Source organism: Mastigoproctus giganteus, chromosome 2 (assembly GCF_048544385.1).
Source record: "Mastigoproctus giganteus isolate SK-2022 chromosome 2, ASM4854438v1, whole genome shotgun sequence".
NCBI classification, from domain to species: Eukaryota; Metazoa; Arthropoda; class Arachnida; order Uropygi; family Thelyphonidae; genus Mastigoproctus; species Mastigoproctus giganteus.
In genome coordinates, this window is record NC_143576.1 from 29,118,490 (window position 1) to 29,134,982 (window position 16,493).

General features: G+C 37.0%; 1 protein-coding gene across 1 annotated transcript in view; it reads right to left on the bottom strand.

Moving 5' to 3' along the window:
- The window catches only part of LOC150089240 (solute carrier family 12 member 2-like), a 253,122-nt gene that overhangs the window by 54,369 nt on the left and 182,260 nt on the right, over positions 1–16,493 (bottom strand). Inside the window, exon 17 of the mRNA XM_090389918.1 lies at positions 13,762–13,973. Coding sequence (XP_090246044.1) covers positions 13,762–13,973 — 212 coding nt within the window. The remainder of the gene's footprint in view (positions 1–13,761; positions 13,974–16,493) is intronic.

Consider the following 16,493-nt stretch of genomic DNA (forward strand, 5'->3'; position numbering starts at 1 on the left):
CTAGGTGGCAGTGACCACAGTGTACTGATGTGGGATTTATTTAAAGTTATAATTACCATCAGGGGTAAAGGAAAGGGTTTTTGCTTCCATAAAGGTGACTACAATGGTCTCAGACAGTTTTTAAATTTGTATAGCGAGATCAACTGATGATGTTACCAACAGCAAATTATAAGTGGGAAGCATTCAAGGAATTAATCATGGAAGCTACTAAATGTTTCACACCTATTAAGAAATATTGTTGAAGGTTTAGTTGGTTGTCAAATGAACTAATGAGACTCATGGCAGAGAAGAAAACTGCATTGGATGCATATATTTTATCAGGGGACACAGAAGCCTATGGAAGATGTAAGATAGTCTGTAATCAAGTCACAAAGAAGGTTACCTTACCTACCTACCTACCTATTAAGAAATATTGTTGAAAGTTTAGTTGGTTGTCAAATGAACTAATGAGACTCATGGCAGAGAAGAAAACTGCATTGGATGCATATATTTTATCAGGGGACACAGAAGCCTATGGAAGATGTAAGATAGTCTGTAATCAAGTCACAAAGAAGGTTAGGCAGGCGAAGTCAGATTATGAGAAATCTTTGGTAAAGGATGCGAAGAAAAACAGCAAGGATTTCTTTACTTATGTAAATTTTAAAAGGAAGGGGCATGAATCAGATTGGTCCACTTAACACAGATGGGTTCACTATTGATGATCATGCTCAGGTAGCTGATAAACTGAATGAGTATTTTGCATCTACATTCACACATGAGGAGTTATTCAATGAGGGGAGTGCCAGAGGTTTATCAGGGAGCTAACAGGGAGCTAAGTGATTTTGTAATAACTGAGAGCAAAGCGGAGGAGAAATTGTTGAAGTTAAACATAAGGAAGGCACATGGGGTGGATGGGATCTATCCAGTTATATTAAAGGAGGCAGCAAAGGATGTAAGCAAACCTTTAGCCATAAATATGAAAGCTTCCTTGGACTCAGGTTCCCATGGACTGGAGGTGTGTAAATGTATCCCCAATTCACAAAGGGGGTTCAAAAGGTGACACACTAATTACAGACCTGTTAGTTTAATTGTGTTCTGGGGAAAATAATGGAATCACTGGTTAAAGAAGCATTGCAGGACCATCTAGACAAGACTGCAGTAATAGTTAAGACACAGCATGGGTTTGTTAAAGGGAGGTCTTGTCTGACCAGTTTGATTGGATACTATGATGTGGTCACAAAGGAACTGAATGCCAAAAATAATTTTGATATCATATACTTGGATTTCAGGAAAGCTTTTGATACTGTTGCACATAGAAGACTGCTGTACAAATTGGAGAGGTATGGCATTAAGGGTAAGTTGCTACAATGGATAAAGGAATGGTTGAGTGGGAGACGACAGAGAGTGGTAATCAATGAACACTGCTCTTCGTGGACAAATATTATTAGTGGAGTTGCCCAGGGTTTGATGTTGGGCCCATTGTTGTTTTGCATATTTATCAATGATATTGATGAAATTATATCAGGTTTAATGTCCAAGTTTGCAGATGATACAAAGGATGGCAGGGTTGTTAACGACAGTAAAGACAATATGCTACTCCAACTGGATCTAGATAAGTTGGGCAAATGGGCTGAAAAATGGCAACTGAAGTGTAACATTGACAAATGCAAAGTACTGCATATGGGTAGTAATAACCGAAGAGAAATGTACCAACTGTGTGGTACTACACTTAGGGAAGTGGAAAGTGAAAAAGACCTGGGATTAATTATGCAGTTAAATATGAAGTTTGCTGAGCAGTGCAGACGGGCGGCCAGGCAGGTCATGGAGTCTTGTCAATGATATATAGGAATTTTGCTAGCAGGGACAGGGAGATGATTATCCTGTTATACAAGGCAATGCTAAGGCCACACCTAGAGTACTGTGTACAGGTCTGGAGGCCTCATTTTAGGAAGGATGTAGAGCTGCTAGAATGAGTACAAAGAAGGGCAACAGGACTGGTGAGGGGAACAAAGGGGTTCTCTTACCAAGAAAGGCTTAAGTTCTGCAAATTGCAGTGCCTGGAGAGTAGGAACCTGCTTGGTGATCTGATTGAGATGTATAAGGCCTTGAATGGCTTGAGAAAAATGAATGCTGACGGGATTTTTCCTGTTCCTCAGATTACTTACCTGAATATAAATTCTTACTTAAATTACTTACCTGACTATAAATTCAAATTGAGGAAAGTCAGTTGTAGAATGGATGTACGGAAATTTGCCTTTAGTCAGCGTGTGGTTTGATAGTTGTAACAAAACTTCCATCTGTTGTAGTGGTGGTCAATAACTTAAATAAGTTCAAGGCAGAATTAGACAAATATTTACAGTGATTGGATTGGTGAAATGGGAAGGGTTTTCTTTTTTTTGGTTGATGCTATATAAACTTGCTTTAGCATTAGCAGAGGCATATGATGCAAGAAAGCAAGCTTATGCAGCATCAGCCAAAAAAAAAAAAAAAAAAAACTTCCATTTCACCCCTACATTTGTTCGAAATACCTGTCCAGCTGAGCTTTAAATTTATTTAGGCTATCAACTTCCCCAACAAGGGATGGAAGACTGTTCCACTAACCAACCACCCGCTGGCTAAAGACAAATTTCCGCACATCTATCCTACATCCGTCTTTCCTCAATTTGAATTTATGCCCTCTCAGGTGATTATTCTGAGCAAGAGGAAGAATCCCATCAGCATTGAGTATGCTCAAACCATTCAAGGCTTTATACACCTCTATCAGATCACCTCGCTGGTGCCTAGTCTCCAGACACTGTAATTTGCAAAACTAAAGACTTTCTTTGTAAGAGCACCCCTTTGTTCCATTCAATAATCTTGTTGCCCTTCTCTGTACTCGTTCCAGCATCTCTACATCCTTCTTGAAATGAGGCCTCCAGACCTGTATACAGTACTCTAGGTGTGGCCTGACCATTGCCTTATACAAGGGAATAATCACCTCCTTATCGCTGCTAGAAAAATTCCTATATATCATTGACAATACACCATAAGCTACTCTTGCAGCCCGTTAAATATGAAGTTTGCACTGCTCAGAAAACTTCATATCTGCCTGCACAACGACCCCCAGGTCCCTTTCATTCTCTACCACTGTCAGTGTAGTATCACAGAGTTCATACCTTGCTCTGGGGTTGCTGTTTCCCATATGTAGTACTTTACATTTGTCAATGTTAAACTTCATTTGCCACCTCTCAGCCCATCCTTTCCAGAGCCTGTTGCAGTAGCATAGTGTCAGTAGTGTCCTTGGCAACCCTGCCAACCTTCGTGTCGTCTGCAAACTTGGACATTAAGCTTGATATACCATCATCAGTATCATTTATAAATACAGAAAACAATAATGGACCCAATACTGAACCCTGAGGGACTCCACTAATAACATTAGTCCATGATGAGCAGTGTCCATTGATTACCACTCTCTGTCTCCTCCCCCTCAACCACCCCTTTATCCATAGCAGCAATTTGCCTCCAATGCCACACTGCTCCAATTTGTGCAGCAGTCTTCCATGTACAACAGTATCAAAAGCCTTTCTAAGATCCAAGTATATAATATCAAAGTTATTCCCTGCATCCAGTTCTTTTGTGACTGCATCATAGTATCCAATGAAATTGGTCAGGCTAGACTTCCCCTTAACAAAACCATGCTGTGTCTGAGCTATAACTGAAGTCTTGTCTAGATGATCCTGCAGTGCTTCTTTAACCAGTGCCTCCATTAATTTTCCGGGAACAGAAGTTAAACTAACAGGTTTATAATTACTTGTGTCGCCCTTTGATCCTCCTTTGTGAATTGGGGTCACATCTCCAGTTCATGGGTACTTCCCGAGTCCAAGGAAGCTCTCATAATTATGGCTAAGGGTTTGCTTACTTCCTTTGCTGCCTCCTTTAATATAACTGGATAGATCCCAACTACCCCAGGTGCCTTTCTTGTATTTATCTTCAACAATTTCTCCTCCACTTTACTCTCAGTTATTACAAGATTCTCTAGCTTACTGCCAGAGTTGAATACACCTCTGGCATTCCCCTCGCTGAATAACAACACATGTGTGAATCTCAATGCAAAATATTCATTTAGTTTGTTAGCTACCTGAGCAGGATCATCAACAGTTGACCCATCGATATCAAGTGGACCAATCTGATTCATCCTCTTCCTTCTAGAGTTTACATAAGTAAAGAACTCTTTGCTGTTTTTCTTTGCATCCCTTGCCAAAGATTTCTCGTAATCTGCCTTCGCCTGCCTAACCCCCTTTGTAACTTGGTTACAGATCAACTTGTATCTATCATAGGCTTCTGTGTCATGGGTTAATTTGTATTATCCCATGCATTTTTCTTCTCTGCCATATGTCTCATTAGTTCATCTGACATCCACTTAGGCCTAAACCTTGAACAATATTTCTTAGTTGGTATGTAAAGCGTAGTAGCTTCCAAGATAAGTTCTTTGAATGCTTCCCATTTTGAATTTGCTGTTGGTAACATCATCAGTTGGTCCCACCGTATAGAATTTAAATACTTTCTCAGTCCATCGTAGTTGCCTTTACGAAAGCAATAACCCTTCACTTTACCCCTAATGGTAGTTACCTCTTCGAGTAAATCCCACTTCAGCACTGTGATCACTGCCACCTAGTGGTTCATTTATCTGCAGATTCTTAATGCATGAAGAATCACTACTGATAATCAAATCAAGAGTATTACTCCCTCTAGTTGACTCCAGAACATGCTGATGTAGAAAACAATCATCCAATAAATCCACAAAAGCCTTGCTAGTGTGCGAGTGACCAGCCCCCAAATTCCAGTCAATATCTGGGAAATTAAAATCCCCCATTATAAGACTCTCTGATTTACTGGCCCACTATTTCCCTGTACAGTTTCTTATTATACTCATCAGAGTCATTAGGCCTATAGCACACTTCTGCTCTCAATTTTGATCTCCCAATGCTTATGTCACACCAAACTGACTCGACACTGCACTGTCCAGCAATGTCGACTGGCTTCACTTCCTTGGATTTTATGTATTTCTTAACTAATAGCATAACCCCTCCTCCCTTCCTATCCTGTAGACATTGTACTCCCCAAATTCCAGTTCTGCATTCCTTATATCTGTGTGACACCACGTCTCTGATATCCCAACAATATCTACCTTTGATGTTTTGAGCAATACCTCAAATTCATCAAATTTATTTACTAAACTCCTAGCATTGGTGTACATGCAAGTATACATGCACATGTTCTTTTTCTTAGCTACCCTAACACAACCCATGTGTTTACTTGTACCCCAATGATTCCCAGCAGTCTCTGAAATATCCTGCATCTTATTTTTGCATCATATGCTGTACTAACGCTAATCTACACTGTTCCTAAAATGAGACCTCCAGACCTATATGCAGTACTCAAGAAGCAGCCTAACCATTGTGTTGTACAATGGAATAAATCACTTTATCCCTGTTAGCAAAGTTCCTGTATATTAATGACAAAACCCCATGAGCTGTCCAGGCAGTCTGTTTGCATTCCTCAGAGAACTTTATATCTGACTGCACAATTACCCCAGGTCTTTTTTTCATTTTCCATTACCCTGAGTGTAGTACTACATACATTTGGTACGTTAATTTGCTATTACTGATAAAAATCTGATATTACTGATAGAATAGTAGTAAAAATTTAACATTTATCAATGTTAAATTTTTACTACTATTCCTTTGCCCATCTGCCATTAATTTATTCATATCTTGTGGAAACAATTCTTTTCCAAGTATACCATGAAATGGATACAACTGTCATTTGTGCAGGTGTCCTCACTTGCAGACAAAACACTTACGTGACCTGACAACCTTCTTGTACTTGTAGTGGGAGATACTAGAACAGCACAAAGTATTTGCTCTTTAACATTTGGTTTGGTGAAATCTCCCTCTACCAACATATACTCATAATGGTTTCAGTATAGCTGTTTCTTTAAGTCATCTCTCCACACAGCAACAAATGGTTAGTAATTTTGTACTTGTTCAGCTGGATATTTTTCACTGCATCCCGTCTGCAAACTGCAGCTACAGAATTCTTATGAACCTCACTATTTATTAACATCATGTCAATTAATTTATCAAAAAAGTAAATAGATTTATAGTGTCACTCCCATAATATCAATTTAACAAATGCCATTTTATAAACAATAAAGCAGTCATTGTAGAACCTGTAACTTATATAACAGACAATGAAATATGAAACTGAAGTTTTCAATGTTGGATGTACGTATCAGAAGAAGTGCCCCTTTGGGAGTTTTAAATTACATTTAGCAAGAATGATTTAATCAATATTTTCCTCAACATTTTGTTTCTCTGAAAATTTTAGTAATCTTTCCTGTGACTGTGGCCAATAGTGAAAGACCATTTTTTTAAATTGATATTTTTTAAGAATTATTTATGAACAACTATGTCACAAGACAAAGATCTAGCTATGCTCCAATCGAACATGAGATGTCATCATCATTAGATTATGATGACATCATTAATGATTTTGAAAATATAAAAAGAACAAACTTATTATAAACATACATTAAGATTCATAGGATTATGTATATTCCTATATTTTTGAAAATTTTGTAAACAATTTAACCTGCTTTGTGATATTTAACATGCTATTAATAAAAACATATTCATTTTGCATACTTGCTACTTACAAATATTAAAAATATATATATATAATTTTTTATTTATTTATTTTTTTTATTTTTTTTTTTTTTTCAAAAATGTATAGGTCTTTGTTGCCTTGTGACCACCCCAGTCTCCATCTGGAGACAGCAGTGGTCATAATGTTTTGGGTCATGAGTGTATAAATGAGAGTTGTTGTTGTTGTTATTTGGTTTTTAGGAGCATTAGCAACTAAGGCCATATTGCTCCGGGGATGTGCGGTGGTCATTCCCTGACTTTCCGCATCCTCCGTATTTGGTGGTGACGGGCTCGAACCCCGGTCTAATCAAGAAGCGTGTGCTACACACTGGTGCTCCTTCCCACCTGGCTACGGAGGCGCCTATAAATGAGAGTAGGAATAATCTACAGATCTGATTATGGCAAAGGACTCTACAAGCAAATGGAAGGGCAAGCAAGTGTGAATGTCATATTATGGAGGATTTTAATTTCCACTAATTGATTGTTGCAAGAGGGAGGGAAACTCCATGGGAAACAAAATTTTTAAATCAACTAGATGACTTATCTGCATCATCATTTTAGGGAAATTACAAGGGGGGTGGGAATATTCCAGACCTGATCATCTCCCATGAACCCAATGACATTATAGGCTGACAGTATAGGAATCATTATTAAAGGCAAAGGATTAGATTTGATTTTCAGGAAAGGAGATTATGGCTACTTAAGGTGCTACATGGCCTCTATCAACTGGAGAGGTAGATCACAGAGTGCAAATACATTACAATTATGGTATACGATAAATACCAAAGCTTATAACAGCTACAGACTGATCTGTAACAATACCACAGAAAAGGCTGGCAAAGACATATTATGAGAAATTGCTAAGAGAGTAAAGAAGAGGCACAAGGAGTTTTTCTCCTAAGTGAATATTAAGAAGAAATGAGTGAATCAAATGGATCAGAAAAGTTATATATAGATAACCTTGCTTATCTTAAAATTGAATCAAACAGGTACTTTGCATCAATTTTTAAAGAAGAAAGATTCATCATGATGAGAAGAAACTGTGTGAGTGAAGCTGGAAGCATGAATTAGTGATACTGAGATTTCCAAAGATTATTTATTAGAAAAAAACTTTTGAGCTTAAAGGTGCGTAAGGCTCCTGCAGTCAATGGCATACACCCAGTAATTTTGAAGGTGGCAGCAAGAGAGAGAGAGAGAGAGAGAGAGAGAGAGAGAGAGAGAGAGAGAGAGAGAGAGAGAGAGAGAGAGAGAGAGAGTATTGAACCATTAAAGTTAATTATGAGGTCTTCACTAGACTTGGCTCAGGAGTTATTCCACTGGTCAGTCTGATGGTGGTAGGGAAAATCAAGGAGGCAACGATAAAGAGTGCATTATAGGATATTTTACATAGAAATGGAATTCTGAAGAGAACACAACATGGCTTTGTAGAGGGAAAATCATGTTTAACGACCCTGGTTAGCTATTTTGACACAGCTGGATGTAGGAAATAATTTTGACATTGTTTACTTAGATTTCAGCAAAGCATTTGACTCAGTCCCACATGAGACACTACAGTAAGCTGTGACTTGTTGGAATCAGAGAAAATTCTTAATATGATGGCTGCAGGGCAGGAGGCAGAGAATTGTGGTTAGCATTAGTTAGTAGAGGCATATGATGCAAGAAAGCAAGCTTATTCAGCATCAGCCAAGAAAAAAAAAAAAAAAAAACAACCACCACTACTCCCATTTCACCCCTCCGTTTGTTCGAAATACCTGTCCAGCTGAGCCTTAAATTTGTTTAGGCTATCAACTTCAACAACAAGCGATGAGAGTCTATTCCACAAACCAACTGCCCGCTGGCTAAAGGCAAATTTCCGCACATTTATCCGACATCCGTCCTTCCTCAATTTGAATTTATGCCCTCTCAGGTGATTATTCTGAGCAAGAGGAAGAATCCCATCGGCATTGAGCATGCTCAAGCCATTCAAAGCCTTATACACCTCTATCAGATCACCTCGCCGATGCCTAGACTCCAGGCTCTGTAATTTGCAAAATTTAAGCCTTTCTTCGTAAGAGCAACCCTTTGTTCCATTCACTAATCTTGTTGCCCTTCTCTGTACTCGTTCCAGCAGCTCTACATCCTTCTTGAAATGAGGCCTCCAGACCTGTATACAGTACTCAAGGTGTGGCCTGACCAATGCCTCATACAAGGGAATAATCACATCCCTGTCCCTGCTAGAAAAATTCCTGTATATCATTGACAAGACACCATGAGCTACTCTTGCAGCTCGTCTGCACTGCTCAGAGAACTTCATATCTACCTGCACAATTACCCCCAGGTCCTTTTCAATCTCTACCATTGTCAGCGTAGTACCACAGAGTTGATACGTTGATCTGGGGTTACTGTTTCCCATATGTAGTACTTTACATTTGTCAATGTTAAACTTCATTTGCCACCTCTCAGCCCATCTGCTCAACCTTTCCAGATCCTGTTGCAGCAGCATAGTATCAGTAGTGTCCTTAACAACCCTGCCAACCTTGGTATCGTCTGCAAACTTGGACATTAAGCCTGATACACCATCATCAATATCATTTATAAATACAGAAAACAACAATGGACCCAACACTGAACCCTGAGGAACTCCACTAATAACATTAGTCCACGTTGAGCAGTGTCCATTGATTACCACTCTCTGTCTTCTGCCACTCAACCATCCCTTTATCCATAGCAGCAATTTGCCTCCAATGCCACACTTCTCCAATTTGTGCAGCAGTCTTCCACGCGCAACAGTATCAAAAGCCTTTCTAAGATCCAAATATATAATATCAAAGTTATTCCCTGCATCCAGTTCTTTTGTGACTACATCATAGTATCCAATCAAATTGGTCAGACAAGACCTGCCCTTAACAAAACCATGCTGTGTCTGAGCTATAACTGAATTCTTGTCCAGATGATCCTGCAGTGCTTCTTTAACCAGTGCCTCCATTAATTTTCCTGGAACCGAAGTTAAACTAACAGGTCTATAATTACTTGTGTCAGCCTTTGATCCTCCTTTGTGAATTGGGGTTACATTTGCACATCTCCAGTCCATGGGTACTGGAGATGTGCAAATGTCTCCAGTCCATGGGCACATCTCCAGTACCCTGAGTCCAAAGAAGCTCTCATAATTATGGCTAGGGGTTTGCTTACTTCCTTTGCTGCCTCCTTTAATATAACTGGATAGATCCCATCCACCCCGGGTGCCTTTTTTATGTTTATCCTCAACAATTTCTCCTCCACTTTCCTCTCAGTTATTAGAAAATCATCTAGCTCACTGCCAATGTTTACTTCACCTACGACATTCCCCTTCCTGAATAACTCCCCATGTGTGAATGTAGATGCAAAATACTCGTTTAGATTGTTAGCCACCTGAGCTGGATCCTCAACTGTTGAACCATCAACATCCAGTGGACCAATCTGATTCATCCCTTTCCTTCTTGAGTTTAAATAGGTAAAGAACTCTTTTCTGTTTTTCTTTGCATCCTTTGCCAAGGATTTCTCATAATCTGCCTTTGCCTGCCTAATCTCCTTTGTGACTTGGTTACAGACCAACTTATATCTATAATAGGCTTCCATGTCACCCATTAATTTGTATGGATCCCATGCATTTTTCTTCTCTGCCATGTGTCTCATTAGTTCATCTGACAACCATTTAGGCCTGAACCTTGAACAATATTTCTTGGTTGGTATGTAAAGCCTGGTAGCTTCCAAGATTAGTTCCTTGAATGCTTCCCATTTTGAATTTGCTGTTGCTGATTAATGAATTTGCTGATTAATGGTTATAATTCAGATTGGGCTAATGAAAAAAGTGGAATTCCCCAAATATCAGTATTAGGAGCACTCTTGTTTTTGGTTTTCTTAAATGATATTGATAAAGGAATAGAGGACATAATATCAAATTCTGCAGATGATATCCAGACTTGCAGAGTAGTGAATGATCAGCACCAAGCAGAGCTTCTTCAGGACAATTCAGACTTCATAGAAAAATGGCAGTTATCTTTTAATGCAGCAATATGCACTTGGGAAGGAACAGCAAGCAGAAAATAACTTACACATTTAATGGGGTTGAACTAAATATTAGAGAAATAAAAAAATTTGGGAGTTAGGACATGAAGTTTTCTGAGCAGCATAGACAGGCAGCAAGGCAGACCCAAGGATATCAATGATTTATTGAATATTTGCATGTAGAGACAGAGGCAATAATACTACTGTACAAGATAAATGTGAGCCCACACTTGGAATGCTGTCCAGGTATGGAGACTGCATTAAAAAAAAAAAAAAAAAAAAAAAAAGCATTGAGCTTCGTGAAAGAGTCCAAATGCAGGCAACACAATACACCTGGTGAGATTAGCAAAAGGGCATCCACATGAGGAAAAATTTCAAATATGTTGACTGCAAAAACTTGGAAACTAGACACCTTGGAGGAGATATGATTGAGATGTATAAGGCTCTGAAAGGCAAAAGTAAAATGAATGAGGTTGAAATTTTCACTGTTACAAATGATTCCAAAACTAGGGCCATACCCTCGAATTATGGGGGGAGAGATTTAGACTGGATTGCAGGAAGGGGTGGTTTTCTTTTTAGCCAGCCAGTTGTTAATTATTGGAATATGTTACATCCATGGATGGACAATGCTGATAGTTTGGGAAATTCAAAGTTCAGCTAGATAGATAGCTATATGAAGAGGAAGTCAAATAGGTGGTTTATTATTATTATTTTATTTATTTTTTTTTTTGCCAGTGTACCAAACGTCAGGGGCTTCCTTGCACCATATGGTTAACATTAAATCAACATTGACATTCACTAAGAGAAAATGAACATAAGATAAAGTTTTAGGCACAGTGAGAACTTATTCATAGAGTATCTGCTACTGTAAAAATTTATTAGATAGTATGAATCAGAGCTGTGCTACTCAATATGTTCTACGTTGATAATAATATAAGTAAAATAATAAGAGGAGTATACCTCAATATAGTGCGTAGAACCCTTCCGTATGATACCCTCCAGAAATTAAAACGGAAAAAACAAAAAAATCGGAAAACTTACCGGTACATTAGAGTAAAAAATAAATAATTAAATAATCAATTTAACACAATACAAATCAATTTAAAACAATTAAAAATCAAATTAACACAATTAAAAGAATCAAACAAAAATATTCAAAACGATTTTCCTTTCCTTCCTGAAGCTGACAACGCTTTTCGACCGTATGTCGTATATTTTCATTCCTGTGATCGCGACATACGGTCAAAAAGCGTTGTCAGCTTCAGGAAGGAAAGGAAAATCGTTTTGAATATTTTTGTTTGATTCTTTTAATTGTGTTAATTTGATTTTTAATTGTTTTAAATTGATTTGTATTGTGTTAAATTGATTATTTAATTATTTATTTTCTACTCTAATGTACCGGTAAGTTTGCCGATTTTTTCGTTTTTTCCGTTTTAATTTCTGGAGGGTATCATACGGAAGGGTTCTACGCACTATATTGAGGTATACTCCTCTTATTATTTTACTTGTAAAAATTTATGAACACTCACATTTCTGTTAAGGCCTACTATTATCAGAAATAGTGTCCATGGACACCTGGTGTAAGCAAGATAGACAGATCAAACTAAAAATATGAGCTTATATATGGTTAACATGCTGTAACCAGTAAACAATGCAAACAAACTAAAGGATGAAATGAATGCGAACCCGAACCAATCATTGAGCCTAAACATATTTTGAATATGTAAATTAAAAACTCTTATTAAATCATAATAAATAGCAAGGCAGAAATTAAAATAACAAATTTTAACTCTACTTAAATAGTAAAGCACACTCAGAAATAAGAATAAATTTTTAATCCAAGTAAGAATAGGGGTGATCATACCAATGAACATTAAAGGGTTGAAGACTGCAGAACACAAAGAAAAATAATAATGAATGGACTGTGTTACTTCAAAGTTAAATTGAGGTATGAATGAGGTACGCAATGAGGTACAAAGTATGAATTTTAAAATATATTTCTTTTTCAAAATTTGCATTCTCTTTTGAAAAGTTACTTTGTTGTTTGTGCATTCCCTTGTTTTAAAAAATGCATTCTTTTGTTTTAAACTGTACATTCTATAGTTTTATGCATTCCTTTAATTTTTATTACTAGTGTAATAAAAGCCACTCCCCCTTATGTGATGGGCTGTTATTATGCTCCTGGTACATCCCAGTACCATTGTCAAACACTAATTCTTTCCCTTATGCCTTTTACTTTCTCTTCCCAACTTTTTATGACCCATGAACCCTTAGAGAGTTCATGCCCCATGAACTCTTAGTTTGAGAGCGACTAGAGATGCTATTTATATCTTACTTCTACCTTTCGCTTTGACTAATATTAGCATTTGCTTATAACACCCCCCATCTCTACCCCCTCTTGCTTTACATATATAAAATTTGGCTCATTTGTATATAATTGTTATGGTTGCTATCTGTTGGGGGTAGCTATTATTTTACCAGTATGTTATTAAATTGTTGATAATGTATTATTACCTATTTACACTAAAGCCATGTGGCTTATCTTTAGGTCAAACTATAACTGATAGATAATCAGAAGCAGATAGCATCAGCTAATTATTATTTGGTTATTGAATGGTGCTAGCTCTTGATAAAACATGGCATTTTTCAGCTCATGACACACTTACCTTATCTGTTTTCTTTAATTGACTAACTCACTTCTTTTACTCTTATAACAGCTTACTATTTGCCTGGCTCAGCCAAATGCTATTGTCGCTCTCAGCTCACAAAGTTTATTTCTCTCTTTATGCCTACCATAGCACTTTACTTTGATTCTCTAATTCTGCATACATATAACCTTGTATTCCTATATCACAGGCTGATGTAATGTTTAACTGTTAGTTAAACATTATGTCAGCCTGTGATATAGGAATCCATGATTTCAAAATTGATAGCCATTAAATTACCTTCCTTCACTTTATGTCTCAAGCTAGTTTGGCTTGAAAATTGATTTATATATAAATACACACATGTTCTGTAATTAGTTCATTTAATAATAAACAATTACAACTGATTAGCGACTTCAAATACTTACTTTGAGAAAGTTGAGATAATGAAGTATTTCTACTAAATCCAATTTCAGTGGAAGATTCACATTTAACTTCTGGGACAAGACTAGAGGATAGTTTTGACTGCTTTGTTTGTTTGGCAGGAGCAGAAATCTCTTCTAATCCAGGATAATCAGAATAATCTAGGCTTCCAGAAACTCTAAGGATGCCTAAAGACATATGCATATCCAAGGCATCACTTAAATAAAACAAAACAGAATCTTTAATTGAAAATATGCTACAGTTATCAAAATAAAAAAAAAATAAAAAAATAAAATATATATATATATATATATATATATATATATATATTTTTTATCTATTTTATTATTATTTTTTTTAACATTCACTATTAGTAAATTAATAAGAGGAGTTTACCTCAATATAGTACGTGGAACACTTCCGTATGATACCCTCCAGAAATTAGAACGGAAAAAACGAAAAAAACGACAACTTACCGGTACATTAAAGTAAAATATAAATAATTAAAGTAAAATATAAATAATTAAATAATCAATTTAACACAATTCAAAATCAATCCAAAACAATTAAAATTCAAATTAACGCAATTAAAAGAATTAACGAAAATATTCAAAACGATTTTCCTTCCTGAAGCTGACAATGCTTTTCGACCGACTGTCGTGATCACAGGAATGAAAATTACCGAATCAGGCTAAACCTGCAACTTAAATAGTGATTATATGTCTTCGCGCATGCGCGTAAAGGTCCACGCATCGGAGATCAAATATGATTATATGTCAAATATGATTATATCTCAAACTTAAATAGTGATTATATGTCTTCGCGCATGCGCGTAAAGGTCCACGCATCGGAGATCAAATATGGCCGCCGAACATTAACAGAATTCTCGTGTAATTTAATTTCAACGGTTTCTGCAATTAATAGTCGCGTATAATTACGTTGAACGTTAAGTATTTTGGCCTCGTTAAATAAAAAAGTATGTTTTTCGTTAATGGCATGAAAGGCTAATTCTGACGCTGCTGACCGAGAAGCACGAACTGAGGCTTCGTGTTGATTTACACGAATATTAAGAGAAAACCGCGTCGAACCCTGGTAAGACGAGTCGCAATCACCGCAAGAAATGTTGTATACTAGATCATTAATTTGTGTTGCGAACGCGGAAAGAACCGAGCGATTGTTCAGTATAGTGTGTAACTTCCATATAGGCCTAGCTATAATTTTAAATTCGGTATCTTTAAAGAATCTGTTAAGTTGTTTGTGCCACTGTTCAACATATGGGACAGAAATAAAGTATTTTTTGATATTGCTGATTGGTGTAGTATTTTTTATCCTATCCTTAGCTTGTACCCTAATTCGATTTATTGTGTTAATGGGGTAACCCCTGTTCAAGAATCTGCTAGTTAATATTTGTATTTCTGAGTCCAAAGCAGAATCCGTCGTTGAATATTTATAGGCATTTAGAAATTGATTAAAGATAATCGATCTTTTGTAGGTGAACGGGTGGTAGCTATTATAATGAAGAAGCATACCGGTGTTTGTGGGTTTTCGATAGATGCTAAATTGTATTTTGTTCGAGTCACGGGTAAGCGTGAAATTTAGAAAGTTTAATGACTTAGTATCCGTATCTTCCCTTTCCAATGTAAATTTGAGTCTAGAATGAATATTATTAAACGAATGTAAAATGTCTTGGATAGTACTACTATCAGTAATAACTAGAACATAGTCTAAATGAGAAGGGCAACAAGATTAGTGAATGGAACAAAGGGTTGCTCTTACGAAGAAAGGCTTAAGTTTTGCAAATTACAGAGCCTGGAGACTAGGCATCGCCGAGGTGATCTGATAGAGGTGTACAAGGCTTTGAATGGCTTGAGCATGCTCAATGCCGATGGAATTCTTCCTCTTGCTCAGAATAATCACCTGAGAGGGCATAAATTCAAATTGAGGAAGGACGGATGTCGGATAGATGTGCGGAAATTCGCCTTTAGCCAGCGGGCAGTTGGTTTGTGGAATAGACTTCCATCGCTTGTTGTTGAAGTTGATAGCCTAAACAAATTTAAGGCTCAACTGGACAGGTATTTCGAACGAATTGAGGGGTGAAATGGGAGTAGTGGTTGTTTTTTTTTCTTTTTTTTTTGGCTGATGCTGAATAAGCTTGCTTTCTTGCATCATATGCCTCTACTAATGCTAATGCTAAATACCTCCCATAGTATGTGATACGGGGAAGAAAAGGTGTCAAATGTATCTGCTCAATCGTTGAGAGATAGATCTCTGATATTAAGCCACTCAGGCTCAAACCCATTGGTAATCCAAAAATTTGTTTGTACACCTTGTCTCGAAAGGTGATGTAGTTAGCCTCAGCTAATAGTTTAATTAAGTGAAAAATTTCCTTAATGGGCAGCTTCGTATAATTAATCGGTGTCGAGTTTTTATTTAACATATCCCAAATAACATCTAATGTGTATTCAACGTTTACATTCGTATATAATGAGGTAACATCTAATGACAATAAATTGTCATTGTCGCCGAGTCTACAGTCTTTAAGATTATTAAATAATGTATCGTAATTCTTAATCCCAAATTGTATAACCTGTCTAAAAGGTTTTATAATATTATATACATGTGTGGCTAAGGCTGAAAATGCCGAGTTCCTGTAGGAAACAATAGGTCGAATCGGAAATCCAGGCTTGTGTAATTTTACCTGACCAAAAAGTGCAGGAATATTGTATGTTCTGGATTG